This window comes from Cygnus olor, chromosome 2 (genome assembly GCF_009769625.2).
Source record: "Cygnus olor isolate bCygOlo1 chromosome 2, bCygOlo1.pri.v2, whole genome shotgun sequence".
In the NCBI taxonomy this organism is placed as follows: Eukaryota; Metazoa; Chordata; class Aves; order Anseriformes; family Anatidae; genus Cygnus; species Cygnus olor.
The window spans coordinates 36,375,644-36,391,654 of NC_049170.1; the positions used below are offsets into that span (position 1 = coordinate 36,375,644).

General features: G+C 39.3%; 1 protein-coding gene across 1 annotated transcript in view; it reads right to left on the bottom strand.

The window, feature by feature from the left end:
- The window catches only part of JAZF1 (JAZF zinc finger 1), a 188,121-nt gene that overhangs the window by 79,822 nt on the left and 92,288 nt on the right, over window positions 1–16,011 (bottom strand). The window contains exon 2 of the mRNA XM_040547695.1: window positions 6,484–6,556. Within this exon, the coding sequence (XP_040403629.1) occupies window positions 6,484–6,556 (73 nt within the window). The remainder of the gene's footprint in view (window positions 1–6,483; window positions 6,557–16,011) is intronic.

The window sequence follows — 16,011 nt, forward strand, 5'->3', positions numbered from 1 at the left end:
CCCTTCTCCACAATGAAGCGACCTGTGCAAGAGTAAATGGAAAATGTATGTAGAAAACTGGGAACTGAAACAGGATCTGCCAAGACAAAATCCAGTGCCAGAAAGACAAGGCTATTTTTTCATCAATTTTGATACGCCACGCTGACCAAAGATGACAAAAATCCTGATAAATATAAGAATCCTGAAAGCCTTGAGGATTTATACTGATGGCTCTAGCGTTTGCTAACCAAACTACACACACAAAGAGGTGTGTATAGACATACTCCCAAGGAACGATGAGGACTTGGCAACACTGCTTTCACTTGAGATTTTTGTATGCATCAGAAGCCATGAGATGGAATTTTTTTTTTCTGTCTCCGAGTTTTCCATATGAACACTGCCAGAAGAAAGCTAATCACCTCTCAATTAAAAACAAAAAATAACCCCACAACTAAAATGCATTCTTTCGGTGTCCTACATGTTTTAATTCATCTTGTAATTTTTATTTCAGGGCATGGCATTAGGGCTTTCCTTAAAATGCCAATCTGCTTTTTGATCTTTACTGCTGACATGAAATAAAAGAGCTGTACATTAAATAAATCTTCAGTTTCGCTTAGCTTGAAACTGATAAAAAGAGAAAAGAGAAAACAAAGCCAACTGCATAAATCCTTCCAAACCAAAAGGCATTCCCCTTACCCTAACTAAAATTCATTTCTGCACATCTTGTTTGAATTATCGTCTGAAGTTTGTCTTGTTCCATCTCCAGAACAAGTCAAATAGCAGAGCATAAAGATATGGCTACATGAATAAAAACACATGATCTACTTGGTCACTGCAAACATAAAAATAAGCTCAGGCAGAAAAATGTTATCTAGCAAATGACATGTTACTTTGATCCCTTCGTTTCTGTAGTCTGTCACATGCATTCAATCTAGCAGCTACTGGAAGCATTGGCATATGCATCTTCAATGAGATGTGAATCAACAGTCTGAGGGAATCACTGCACTTTTACAGAGCCGTGATATTTAATTCAAATAAGACAGCATCATGTTACAGAAAAGTTAAATTTCAAGACAAAGGGCAAGAAGCATGGTAATAAGCACTACAAAATGTATCAAATCCAAACAGGTGGTATAGAAAGAGTTTATCAGATTCACAAGCTCTGATTTTCTTGTGTGGAAAAAATTTATCTCCAGCAGGATTCATAAAATGGAAGAATCTTTCTGGACTCTACCCTTTTTCTTCTGAATCACGATGTGAAAATTAAGATGGTTTATGTGAGAGGTTGGAAGAACCTGAAGAGATCAGGTTGTTTTCTTTTAGTTATCTTTCTTTTTCATTTTGCTTTTATATTCAAGAAGTCAAATGAACTGTTCTGAGATTAAAAATCAGTTTTTAAGGGTCCTCATATATTTCCTTATAGCATGCCTGAATAAATCTACAAGGTACCACCAATAATATACGTTCAAAGTTGAAATCTCTAGCCTGAATTTGAAAAAATCGATTCGAATTCTGACCTCCTGCAGTGAGTATTTATTTTAGAGGAAGATTCTCACTACTTCACAATGGTTCCATTTTGCATATGCTTGCTGAAAAGAAAAAGTACATTAAGGGAGCAGGCAAAAAGAAAAAAAAATGCACGTCTCTCCAGCCTCATGATTTTAGTAGTTTCTTGATTCCAAACTGTGCTCCAACAGACATTCAAATGAAGGTACGCAGAAATCAAGAGGAAAAGAGGAAAATCATCAAGAGAAGTGATGTCCTATCTCAAGACAATAGCCTTGTAATTAAAACAATCCTAAGGGATCAAAGTGGAAGAAACTGAATCTTGGTCTTCCACACAGTATGCAAACAATACCTATCCTCTTAGAAAAGAGGAAGCAAGAAGAAAGAGCAACGCCACTGACAAAGTGTCCTACTGAGCTTTTCGGTGTCACGTACAGTTATCAGGTAGGACCTCTGAGAGGTTAGAGTCTTTCATTAGCTTCTTATTTGACTACTACTGGAAGCTTACCTCAGGAAAATCTGTTAGAGCAAAACTACAGGAAGAAGTTCAATGTGCTGCTAGAGCTGAGGATGCTGTTGGGTAGCTTTAACAAATTGCTATACTTGCTGAACAGCATGGTTAGTGTTATAACTAAATGTATACACAGAACCAACTGGCTGAGGAAACCCACTAAATGCACAATGTAGGCTATCCCCAGGGACAGAGAATGGAGATGAATGGAAGTGATCAACGGCATGAGTGAACCTCCTGCACAGAAAGGAATAAGAAAGACTGTTAAATTTCTATTGAGCACTGAACACAATACCTTAACAAAAAAGTAAAGGTCAGTGACAGAAATAAAAGACCAGTATCATGCAGCTTAGATACTCTGCTAAGAAACCACAGGGATGTAGTCAGAGCACCATGTCTCCAAATCCAAAACATTCTTGTTATTGCATTAGTAAAATGCTGTATACTAAATATACCAATACCTGAAGACTTACCACTTCTTAAAATAACTCTCAAGTGAACATTAAATCCTGTAATTAATAGCAGTAGAACCAAAATTAGTGTGCTAGACATGACATGGGGATGGTTTGCAGTGGTTAGAACTTCATACGCAATTAATTCCTTTCACAAAAGCACATATTCACAGAAATGATTGATTTCACTCCTAGCAGTATTAAGGAAGATGAGTGGGGAAATATGTTCTGGAGAAGTCGATGACTATTGAGAGAAAAAGGAAAGGAGGGGAAAAGCTTGGGGCGTACAGGAATTTAAAATGGCAACAGTGAGGTGAAATCTTGCTAGTTAAAAATAAATTCTGGAGGGAGGAGTAAAAATGTCAGGACCAGCACAGAGATGTGCTCGGATCTACTGATCCAAGAGCGATATTCAGTTTTGATCACAGGCTTCGTTTGCACTCCTCCCATTTGTGCACAAGAATAAACTTTATAGACATTCAACAGCCTGCACACCGGCAACACTGAGAACATTCACCCTACTATTCTGTAACTGCTTGTAGGGTCAATGCTTAAAAACTATTTTATTATAACCTTCCTTGAATGATCTCAGTCGTCAATAGAAAACTACTCTTAAAAAAGAACCTAGGATCATGTAATTAACTTAATGCTATAAGTATTATATTTAAGTAATAGCATAAGCAATATCAATTATTGTCACTGATCACTTTATTTCACTGCAATGAGAAATATAAAGGTGTCTTGATCTGTACACAAAGGAAGTACCTCTAAGTAGTACTGGAGGATGTAGGTCCTAGTGCTTGTATGCAACTACTACAGATCACAGCTGGGATCCCACTCATGTAGTTGCACATCTGAACAACTTGCAGGCAAACTACTCCTGTATTTACAGGATGAAAGCAGATTAATTGCATCTGCTTTGGTAGTAGTGACTTCAATTTTGACTTTGAAGAAAGAAAATAAAAAGTAAATAGGAAAATCATCAGTACTGGGGACTGCATTACGACTATGTTAAATTTTGCTTGAGGAAAAGACTTGCTGCAATTCAGTCAGTGACCATTACAAGCATTTGATGGAGAGCTAGTAAACCATTATGACCTATAATTTATACTTTGTCCATCAGTTTGAAAAGGAACACTATCTGTCTACATGAGGATCGCACACTATGGAAACTGCATCTGTGTGTAGTTACTGAAGGCTGTGGTGGCAGTAAATCTCCAGCAGAGAAAGAGACTGAGCCTTACAGACATCCGCAATCTGAAGGTTGTTTCAGAACTCAAGTACACGCACACTACTGCCATATTAACGTGCCTGAGAAAATAACCTGGGAGCAGAAGGGAAATGGATGCAGGAGTATGTTTCAGGTTGTCTCCTCTACCTTTCCACCTCTGCTGTCTGCTTTACTGATACTTTATCCTCCCAGCTATCCAACCAGGCAACCCCGATTTATGTTTTGTTTTAGCTTACAATGGCCACCATGCCATAAGGCAACGAGCAGAGCATAGCACACACCCACTTAATCATTCTCCTGCATTTTTCCACCTCTGCATGTACTAAGTATACATCTTATCATACAATTTTGACAGGCCCTGAGAATCACAAGTCCCTGTTTTCCCAGGCTCCACGAGAACGTATGGCCCACACAGAACATATTGAATATACAGACCTGCAGAGGAAGATTGTTTTAAGGCCTGGAACTCACAGCAGGAACCGAGCTAAGTTCAGTTTCACTTGGAAGCTATAAAAGCACGGGTTCAAAAAAAAGTGCAGCAGTATCTGGTGTTTGATATCTAACAGTATGCAACATGTTTATGACGTGTATTAGGCTACAAAATCTGAGTTCATAGCCTGGGACAACAAAGCAGAACCCAGCTCTGGCATATGTAGCGGGAAATAGAAAGGCATGTCTCGTAGTGTAATGGATATTGCTGCTCCCTCAAGAGCTTGAGCTGCACAGAGCAGGTGGTTCAATGAAAGACATCAGCACTTTTAAAAAAAATTAAAAGACAGTTAAAAGACAGTTAAATAGCAGCTGGTTTAAGTAAGAGTCAATTAAGGTTGGGTTTTGGTATAAGAAGAACACAAATTCTGAACAATTACTTCCCAAAATTATAAGGTGAAGAAAGTTTGTGGGCAAAACATAGTAAGCAAAACAGTCTAACTCAGTTAAAAAGGGTAGCAAAATTGTGAAATTTAAACAGGGTATCACTTTCACGCTATTTTTAAAAGCAGTTTCCAATTCTGAATCAGACAATCAAGTCCCATGCCTCTACCTGTGATCATACAACAGCTTTTCCCTAATTTTTTATAAAACTTTCCGCTCCCTCACATTAAGTAAAATAACCACAGAAGCAACAAGAGAAAACGTCCAAGTATATAATGGAAAAAGGGAAACATACCAACATACACGACAACATACCAATATATATTGCAAAAAAAAGTTTTATACATTAAACGAGATCAACAGAAATAAGTGTAGAAGAGGGTCACGGTTAATTTCAAAGTATGCTTTAAAGGGTAGGACTGTCTCCAGGAAGAACAGCAGTCACTTGCCAAATAGGAAATCATATCAATACCAGCTATTCGTAATCATAACACTATATCATACAGTGGAGAAAATGTAGTCACTTCACGAAGTGAACATCACTTCTTCCTCTCATACATCAGCCTTTTTCCCCCCCCGCCCCACTGCCACCTTTTTTCCATAGCAAATATTACACAAAGCCAAATGGTGGATTCCTTTGTAAAAGGCATGCTTTATTTCCCCTCACTTTTAACACAAAGTAAAATTAAAATGAAAAAATTTACTTTATGTATTACCAATGAGAGTTTGAACAAACTCAGTTTATCCTGATTTAAATTCTTGGTTAATCTTTCAGGCTTGTGAGTTTGTATCTCATGCACTAGGATAGCAAAGATACAAAAGGAAACTCATACACCGTGGATAAAAACCAATAATCCCATACAGAATACTTTCCAAAAATGCATTTCCAAGAGACAACTGACTACAATTTTTAACCACGGTACATCTGATTGAAAAAAAACAAAAACAAACAAACAAAAACAAACGACAACCAACAACATAATATATAAAAGAAGGCAAAGTAAACCCAGACTAGCAGCATGTTGATTTACAGAAAACAGGAAAAAAAAGACTTTTAAATGAGGAATAGCCCTTCATGTATAGTGCTTATTTAGAATTAAAAGATAACTTGGAAGACATGCTGAGAAAGGGACACTGCAACTCCACAAAAACTCACCATCTCTTCCTTCCATGTGGCATGCTGCATGGGTCACTTCTCCCAGAGGAAAAGCAATCTGAGGTACCTCTGTTGAATTCTGTGATAGGCTTAAGTGAGAAGAAAACTAAGGAGCTACTCTCAGGGTTGCTCTTTACCACAGTGCAGCCCAAGACACGCACAGCCCTTCCATTCCTGCATTCTGGAGGTTTCAGTTCTGCCATCAGTCAATAAATGAAAAGTCAAGTCTATTTTTTGTTATTTAGATTAATGTTTCAAAAGCTGTTTAAATTTCTTAACTTTTTCAGGTCTTAGGTTATATACGTCTGGTAAGCAAGGCTTTTTTTTTTACACTGTAGCTGAAAAACTTTCAAAGTACTATAAAAAAACTCATGTCATACTATTATCAGTTGAATTTAAATATTGATTGTAAAAAAAAAAAAAAAAAAAAACTTTTTCCACTCATTTGCATGGAGTACCAGAAAGTGCAAAAATAAGCAAACAGAAATTATCTTGTTTTGCACAAGATTTAGCTTCAGCATAAAACATTAAAACCTCATCCCCTAAGTATTTGGGCAGTGCAGCTAAAGGTCTGCTTATGTCCTATATTAAAGTGATTAAAAACTTAGTTAAATTTTAATTCAACTGTCTTTGCAGAACAGGTGTTATCACAGTGTCTTGTAACATAAAACAAATTAAATAGAATGAACGCATAAGCGTATTGTTTTGACATGTGCGTATACACACATACTATGCAAACCATGATCAATTCTACTTGAAAAATAACCACACTTACCTATTAATATAACTTAGAGCAACATATGTTGGCTGCTGAAGTTCTTGTTTCTCTAATACGCGTGGGTCTGTATCTGGAATTAAAAAAATAGATATACTGAATTCATTTTTCTGTATTTACTCTGAAACATACAAGACTGCATACTGCAAAGTAACATAAGTGAAGACAAGAGATATAATAGCTCAACCCAGTTCATCCATATACAGTATGCTTAGCACAGCACAATCATTTGTTCATTCATAAACACAGTATTGCACTACTTTACACAAGAATTTGAAACATCAACAGTGATGTAATTTCCAACTGTCACACAAGCTTTCACAGTCTCCCTCATAAATATTAGTTTTCACTGCTTTGCATGATTTACAGTGTTAAAAGGATCAAGCTTTCTTGTTTTTTTAATGTAGTTATTTCTAAATATGGTTGACACATTTTGAGATGTTTCAAGACCCATTAAATCTCTTCAGCTGGGACTTGACTTTTCTTCTGCATCTCTGAGTTTTGCTTTCTCCCTTCTCTGCAGCTTATTTTTGAAGCTCTCCATCAGAAGTCATATAAAAACGCACTCGAAGCAAAATGCTTGCCAAATAGAGCATTGCCCATCAAAAGCCCTGAAACAAGCACAATCCAAATCCCTCGACTACCAACTTTCTCACTCAAATGAAAGAATGTTTTAAATCATTATTTTCATCATCCCTTTTAAGTTTTGCTTTTTTTTTCTGACAAAGAAATAGCTTAAACTAGTTTAAAATTCTGAAACCAAAACTATGTATGCCCATAGTTTAAGTAGTTTTCTCATACAAGATTTAGATTGTATTGAGACTTCAAATACAACATTCCCCACATTGTAGAAATGCACCTTTAGGAGCTGATTATGAACAATCTTCAAAAGTTCCCAATGGAAAATGTGCATCATGCTTGTGCATATTACTACATATTCATTAACAACATATTTTATGCATGACTTTAAAAGCAGTTCTAAGTTCAACTTTTGCTTTTTTAACTATAAAGAACACAAACTGTTTTTACTAAATGGCTGTCCATAGCACTGCTGCTATCTTTTATGTCAGAGAAAGCATCTATTTTGTGTTTGGGGAAGGAGAAAAAAATAAGCAAAACCCACCCAAGAACAAACAAACATGGGAAGATCTTACAGTCAGGCTACTCTCACTTCTTGCTGCAACTTTAAGCAAAGCTGATCTCAGAAAGCTCATTATCTTGACAGCCACATTCGTTTGACCTCATTGGTTGCTTCTGGTGCATTTTGCGGTTTTTGTTTTGTTTTTAAAACTTGATAAAAGTTGTTGTGGAATCTGCCTCAGCTACCCTATCTTTGGTAAGATTTTTAACTGAAATGAATGGGGACTGTGCTTGAAGTAAGTACAGTAGTTGCTCTACTGCCCGAAGCTGATGTCTTTATTCGGTGTGCAGAGAATTCCATGTCTCACCCTCTTAGAGCTCAGAACAATCACAGAATCACGGAATTGAAGGGGTTGGAAGGGACCTCGAAAGATCATCGGGTCCAACCCCCCTGCCAAAGCAGGTTCCTTAGAGCAGGCTGCCCAGGTAGGCATCCAGATGGGCCTTGAATATCTCCAGAGAAGGAGACTCCACAACCTCCCTGGGCAGCCTGTTCCAGTGCTCCGTCACCCTCACTGTGAAGAAGTTCTTTTGCATGTTGGTGCGGAACTTCCTGTGCTCTATCTTGTGGCCAATACCCCTTGTCCTATCCACACAAACCACCGAAAAGAGGTTGGCCAAAGCCCCGTCTCCCACACCTCAAGTATTTATACACATTGATGAGATCCTCTCTCAGTCTTCTTTTCTCCAGGCTGAACAGACCCAGGTCCCTCAGCCTTTCTTCATAGGGAAGATGCTCCAGGCCCCGTATTGTCTTTGTGGCCCTCCGCTGGACTCTTTCCAGGAGATCCCCATCTTTTTTTGTACCAGGGAACCCAGAACTGGACACAGTACTCCACGTGAGGCCTGACCAGGGCAGAGTAGAGGGGGAGGATCACCTCCCTTGACCTGCTGGCCACGCTCCTTTCAATGCACACCAGGATCCCATTGGCCCTCTTGGCCACCAGGGCACACTGCTGGCTCATGGTCAACCTGTCGTCCACCAGGACCCCCAGGTCCTTCTCCTCAGAGCTCCTCTCCAGCAGGTCGTTCCCCAGCCTGTACTGATATGTCCGGTTGTTCCTTCCCAGGTGCAGGACTCTACACTTGCTCTTATTAAACCTCATTTGGTTTCTTCCTGAACAATGCTAATCTTTCTTCCCACATTTCAGTTCCTACAAAGCTCATACCCCAGGATTTGCTAGCATGCCTTATCAGTATGTCCATAAAGAGATAAACACCTTCAAGGAAGGTCAGAGAGGGATAAAAGCCCAAGTACCAACACAGCCACCAACTCCAGCCTACTTTCCTTGCCTTTCTGGTGCCTTGGGAAATCCTGCAGCAATTATCAGCACACCATGCTCTGCCTTAAACTAACTCAAGACAGCAAAGCACTGGCTATCTTCCCCTTTATCTTTGTAATTCCCTCCCCTTCTCTGAGGAACTGAGGTTTACAGGACACACAAAGATCTTTTCCTTGTCTTTGTTTCCACAAAACACACAGTCATTTAGCAGGCCGAGCACACAACCGCTGTCACGGTGAACTTTGTTAGATTTACACCTCTGCGGTGCAGGACCTGCCATGAAACTGTCTCGATACTGTATGTCTGCAGAGCCCTAATCCCTGCCAGGACTGCCTGAACACCGCCTCAGCCCGCATTTAGGCCTCTGTGGTTAAATGACTACATCTTCGCTAATCCAGTTCTTAAATGGGATTAACCTCCACCTATAAACAACAGTTTTTGCGACTGAAGTAGGCAAAATTAGGGTTGGTTTACATCAGAGTGTTGCTCCTATTTGTGGGAGAGGACAAGGGAAAGCTCCGATGAAGAGCCCACCACACTTCATCTGCCTGCCAGCAGCCCACCATAACGCTTACTGAAGATGGAAAAACAAAGACGAAAATCAAAAATCCCATAACTTTTGTTGGAGCTTGCTAGTGAAGCACATTATCTGCTAGTCGACACCTGTGCAGAGGAGCCCCATCTCCCAGGAGATGCCATCTGACACACACTGCTTGGCTGGCTTGTCTCTTTGGCTGTCCTCAGAGCACCCATGTCTCCTGCCTGCAGCAGCTTCCACCATAGCCAGCTTTTCAGTCACTGCCACAAAGTATCACTGGTTCGCTGCTTCCTGCCTCACCATGCTCCTCCTCACCCTCTGCCTTTCCCCTCCCCTGCCCCTTCCTTCACACAGCCCGCTTCCCGCTGCTCCTCCTTCCTCCCCTGCCACCATCTCGGCCCTTGCTGAGGAGGCCATCACAGGCTCTCCGCCATCCTTCCCCTCAAAACCCCCAGCTGTGTGAACAAGTTAAAAACCTGCACAGAGATGTGTATAGCTGCCTGTTCGCCTTGTGCCCCAAGACTTAACACCTATACAATGCACATACAAAATGGTTTCCCCATACTGCCCTCTCACTAGCCTCCCTGCTGTTCACAAAATGGCCCCGCATAGTGTAAAAATGTTTGGTCAATGTTTCCTCAAGCATGCATAGGCTGGTCAAGGCAGCCAAAAGTAGCCTAAATAGTTTCCAAACAGACACCTATAATGGATTAAACACTCACTGATGACGAATCTCTTTCTCAAAAAGTATTTATGCAGTACAACCATGGACTGATCTGAGCTCCCTTTCTTATACAGAAAGAAAAACATCCAGACAGCATGCACAAAAACAACCACAGATTTTATTTTGAAGGGACTGATCAACAGCTGGCTTTAACTGGTTACTCTGGCATTTTGAACTGACGCGGGATACTGAAGCCTCACTGCTGCATTATTTTTGCTGTATTGCTTTAAATCTAGCAGAACAAATTGCCACCCGCTGTCCATTAGCTGCCTTCATTACTTGTCTCTTCTCATAAGCATTACGTTCCACTGATTCCATTTCACAACGGGAGGACAGAAAGCACTACGTACTTTCTGTAATGCTCAGAATGTTTTTTTTTTTTTTTTTAAACTTATGGTCTCTTATTTTACTATGGTGTTAGATGTTGGAAACCTTGTTTGTTTTTTTTTTTTCTCTAAGGAAGTGTTATAAAAATAAAATTTGGGTGGTGTTTTTTTGTTTGGTTGTTTTTTGTTTTTTTTTTTTTGTTGTTCTGGGCTTCCCCATCTCGCTATTAAGAGACAGAAGTGTGGGTGCCAACACCCACAAGACATACAGTTGCTCAAGTAATCAGGGATTAGACACTTTCAATTTCTCAGGTCCACAAAGTGCTCCACACTGGGCAACCAGACAAGTAGCATGAATACATAATTAAGGCTAAGACCATAAATTGCACTGCACCTCCTTTAAACTGCTCAACGGAAGCCAGGCATTTTTTGCAGAGCATGTGCTAACAAAATGAGTCACTGACTGCTGAACCAAGCTACCATTACTAAATCACCTCACTCTATGCAGAAATAGCTCTCAGCTTGAAAACGTTGCAAAATCCTAACCTGGCAAAGTATTTGAAATAGAGCAAATAATAGAAAAGCATACCCATCCTGTTCAAATGCAGTCTTCATCAGATGCAGAACTTTGTTCTATGTGAGTGTTCATGCACAAAATACATGCCACATCTTAGCTATAAAACAGAGCAATGAGTTGTGCCCTACCTCTGTACAAGAAATTTGTCAAAAGCAATGTCACATGAAAATTTTAATAAAGTTCTTGCAATTAAATAACTGTGAAAAATCACCTTTCACCTATAACGCACACAGAGAAGGGCTAACAAATTTCAGTAGCATTATTTGACAACTGCAAGCATTCTTCTTTTGTATGACTAGGAAAACTGCAAAGTGGCAAAGCTGGTCTCAGAAGAAATAATAGTGACTTAAAGGACATAAAATTTAAACTACTATTCCACATCTTAAATATGAAGTGTCCAGTGCTGCTTCTACCTCACTGTGCTACCACTGAATGAATGGGCAGAAGCTGACATCAATCCTGATAAGAATCTAGGTACCTGACCTGAAGGAGGACATCTGAATCCCTGTTCACATACAAATGAAGTGACCGGACTTTCAATATGTTTTGGCAGCTGTAATCCTCCAACAGATTCTACTGACACTGTAGAAACATTTCTGGGGGAAAAAAAAAAGATGAATCCATATCTTCAAAAGATGTAGGTTTGAAAAAATTGCCATGTCATTACTTCAGCCAGATAGCTGCAACAAAAGCAACAAGATAAAACTCCCCTTGTCAGCCCAAAGGTATTATTTCTCCCTGTTTCATCTCAAAAAGAGCAACAAAACACCACAAATGTTAGGAAAATAATGGCCCTACAAAAGGATTTTTGAAAACACTACAACTCATATTTAAAAGGACCATGGACTTGAGGTATGATCCATCTCCCAAGTCACTTGGAGATGTTTACGATAATCTCACCTTTTTGTATGAGATCGGCGCATGTATATGCTGGAGCGAAGAGCAAACGCAGAGGTTCTCCAGACTCACAATTCGCCTGCTAGAGCAGTCCTACACACATCCCACATGCCCACCACTGGGTTCGCACAGTGTCTGTCTTGTATTTCACTTGGCCTTAAAAACTGGCTGATACAAGTCTGCTCAGCTAATTAATTAAAACCTACACTTCCCTTGAAACTAGCTCCCTTCATTAATGATGCCAAGGCAAACATTTCTGTTGGCTTCCTCCAAAGTCCACAATTGTTCTTATGCGGGCATAGCTTAAAAAGCCAGAAACAGATAAATTCAGTGTTACTGGAAACTGTTCCCAATCCCAAACTTCCACTGCAAGGAAGCCACTAGGAGTTTCACAGTTTCAATTCCAGATACAGTGCTATTCAGGCCTTACGAATTTGAAGAGCAGGATCACAGACAACTATGATTTCACAGGTATCAACATGGTCCCCTGGTAGTATCTTTATAGACAAAAATATATATTCAACTTTTCAGCCTATGACACATGCATTCAGAGTTTGTTCAGTTAAGGGCTACACTCATAATCCAGCAGGAACTGCTGTACGTTTTTGCTCCATGCAATACTTTTTCATTTCCCATCATCTATAAAAGGGAAGCAACGTGTGTCTCAGCAGGTAATGCTCTACATCTCAGGAACAGAAGACTGGAGATAAATACCATGAGTCTGCAAGAGTTTTAAACCCACCTGACTTCAAGAACACCTTTGATATGTACATATATATAAATATTAACAAGTTTAACTTCTTTCCAAGATCAGGGTGCCAAATGACAGATGGACTCATCAAAATGTGTAAAATGGATTAGATGCTAAATACTTCCACACTTCCAGATAAGCTATCATTAAATAGATGACTAAGAAAGGTACATTCAGACAAGTTCAAACACAAAAACACTATACTTTACTTATTTCAACTTTCACATTTTCAATGAATACTGGAGACTCCATACTACTTTTTTTTTTTTTTTTTTTTTTAAGCACGTAAGTCTCCCTATTTGGACTACTCAAGACTTGCCAACCCTTCTCAGCTGCCAACAGTTTGTTTCCCCTGTCAAATTGCTCTTAAGTTCATGAAGCCATGGAAAAGAAAACTGACAGTCACAGGCCACCAAAATACAAATGAAAGTTCAGAACAAAGCACAGTGTCCAGTGTAGACACAAGCAATACAGTAGGTGATCTAACATGGCCCTTTTCTAAGGCCTTGCAATCACAAGACAGTGTAAATCTTAAAAGTGGCAGATTCCTTATTTCAGATGTAGGAAAGTGGTTATCAAAAAGAAATACCAAACAGAAGACTTATTTCAATGAAGGAAGCCTCAGGAAAGTAAAAAACAGAAGTCTCTTCTTAGGAAAAGCACCCGATCCCAGGGACATCACTCCAGCATTTCCCCTTCACTTATGTTAGCACTGCAGAAGCCATGAGGCTCAGTCACAGGGTGTCATTGCAAGACGGACCATCCAAAAAAAGGGGGGACAAAAGTTCAAAAGCGGTCTGCTGAAAATTAAAGCACTGAAAACTCCAAGACAACCATAACAAAGAGCATCAATTCACTGCTGCAGGTTAGCACACATCTGAAACTCCTTTTTACAGACACAAGAACTCAGAGCTCTGTAGCATAAGAAAATGGTTTCTTACTGGGTGTTAAAATAATACATGTTATTTTAGATAAACTATACAGAAACAAGTCTCTACTTTACTCTTACAGCAAACAGAACAGAAGAACATTTTTATATAAGACTATTATTGAGCAATACCACTTCATCCTTGCATGTTGCTACTACTGAATTCAGACTGTGAGTTCTCAGAAGCAACAGCTATCCTATACCTCCCACAGTCCAGCCAAACTGGGTTCTGATTACAGCTTCAAGTGTACTAATTTAATGCATAATTATATTAAAAGGATTACAGGTTTTAAATGGTAGCTCAGTAACACAACAGAGAAGATCATTTGACATTAGTTATTAATTAAAAAAACAAATAGTGAAATAAACGTAAACAACACACGGATTTGCAAATCTTCCGAAAAGTATTTTAATATATATATATACACTTGTGATATAACTGTGTACGAGAAAAATATATTTCAAATACAGAAAATGGAAAAGAAAAAGAATGTATGGAATTCAATTGTGGATCCCGATTCTTGAAGATTTTCAAATTTCTGCAATTAAGTTAATTATTACATACTAGTAAGCAACCCCAGCGCTCCTTGGCTGCTGAAATCAACCTTTGATTCTGTCATGCTGACTTCAAAAAGGCAATTAAAGTGAAAAATGAGAGTGTGCATAACTTTCCAGTGCCACAGATTACATATAAATAACACAACAGAACTAAGAACAGGACAGAAGTTCCCAATCCAAACACTTGATCAGCTATAAGCCATGTCTTCATTTGTTTATTTGAAAATATACTACTTGGCTACTCTTGTGGTCCTTGTTACTGACAATCTACTGTCTTACGATGAGTTTTTCCTTGCCAGAAATTAAAAGAATTTTCCATTCCTCTATCCCCAAAATAATTTGCATTAATGAAGGTCGGGCAGTATCAAACGTGCTAGAATAACTACGAGGTAATGGCCAGACTCAAGAAATTTGTCTGTTCCTTCACTTCTCAGCGGAACGATCTGGCTGAGCAGAACTTGTTGGGGTTGCCCACAGTTAGTCTCTTGCTTCTCACCAATTTACAGCACTGTAAACCAAGTACAGAATTTGTGAAATTCTTTATTTAAAGGAGAAAACAAAGTAGCATATGCTCTAAGTGTTCTCAGCGGGAAGCTTGAGGGCCATGTGCATCCTGCGAGGAACACCACGTGTGCTCTCTGCACGCCACCCTGCATCCTCATCCCTTTCCCCAGCCCGCTCTCTCCAGCAGGGGAACACAACCAGCATCATCTTCAGCAGATAAATTCAAGTGGTGGCTTCTCCTGGTCCCATTAGAAGGGGCCCCAATTAGAGATACAGCCCAGATCTCAAGAACAGCTGAACAACTGGCTGCCACCTACTTCAGCCTGCCTTTGACAGAATGAATGGTGCTTGACCAACCAGTTTTTAACCCATCTCCCTAGCATGCCCTCCTCCAAAAACCTACCCAAAACTCCAGCAGCAACTACAAAGCAGGGACCCGTGTAGGAGGGTACAGCCGTAATTATTTAGAACAGCATTACCGTGCACTGTGATTACAGCATCCTCATAATATTCTCAGTAGCTCATGTCTCAGATTATAAAGAGCAATGCTGTAAATCAAATACTTGATTTCTATCCAAATGGAAAGTAATTGCTGGTAACTAGCTGCAGAGCCACAGATGTCAAAAAGGCGTCTCATGATCTTTCAGATGTAGTGAACTGCGAGCACACTTCATGTGCTATGATGCTTTTCCACTTATGTTAATTAGATTTTATTTGAAACATATAATTATCGCAGCAACCACATGCAATAAGCAATGGTTATTTGTAATAGGTAAAATATTCATTAATCAAATCAATAGGAGACTAGCAAATTGCTGGAAAGATCCCTCAGAGAAGGAAAAGAACGCGAGTCTGCTGCTACTTTATTTTCCTGTTTAAATCGTGAGACGTATTCCATTTTTAAGCATTTGAAATGTTAACATCTTGCTTGCAAGTTCTAAGTGCAAATATAAGTAATGAAGCTTGAAATAGAGAAAAATTAGAATGCCATTTTCACTAAATTTCCCAGCATTTAATTCAAGTCACATAATCTCAGGAGGTGCCACTAAAGAGTGATAAAATAAAGGGTCCATTCTCACTTAACAGTCAAGTAAGCACACAGGACATAACATGTAACGTTAGCATTTCCTAAATGACCACATTTCAATAATGAAATGAACTTTTTTTTCCCCCTCCACTCTGTGATCAGTTGTTTTTTTTTGTCTGAGAGTTTTAGGAATACACATACTGTGGAAAGGCACTCACCTTTACTTCACCCAAATCTAAAGTAAAAAAGAAATCAAAAAAAGTCTGTGATTTGGG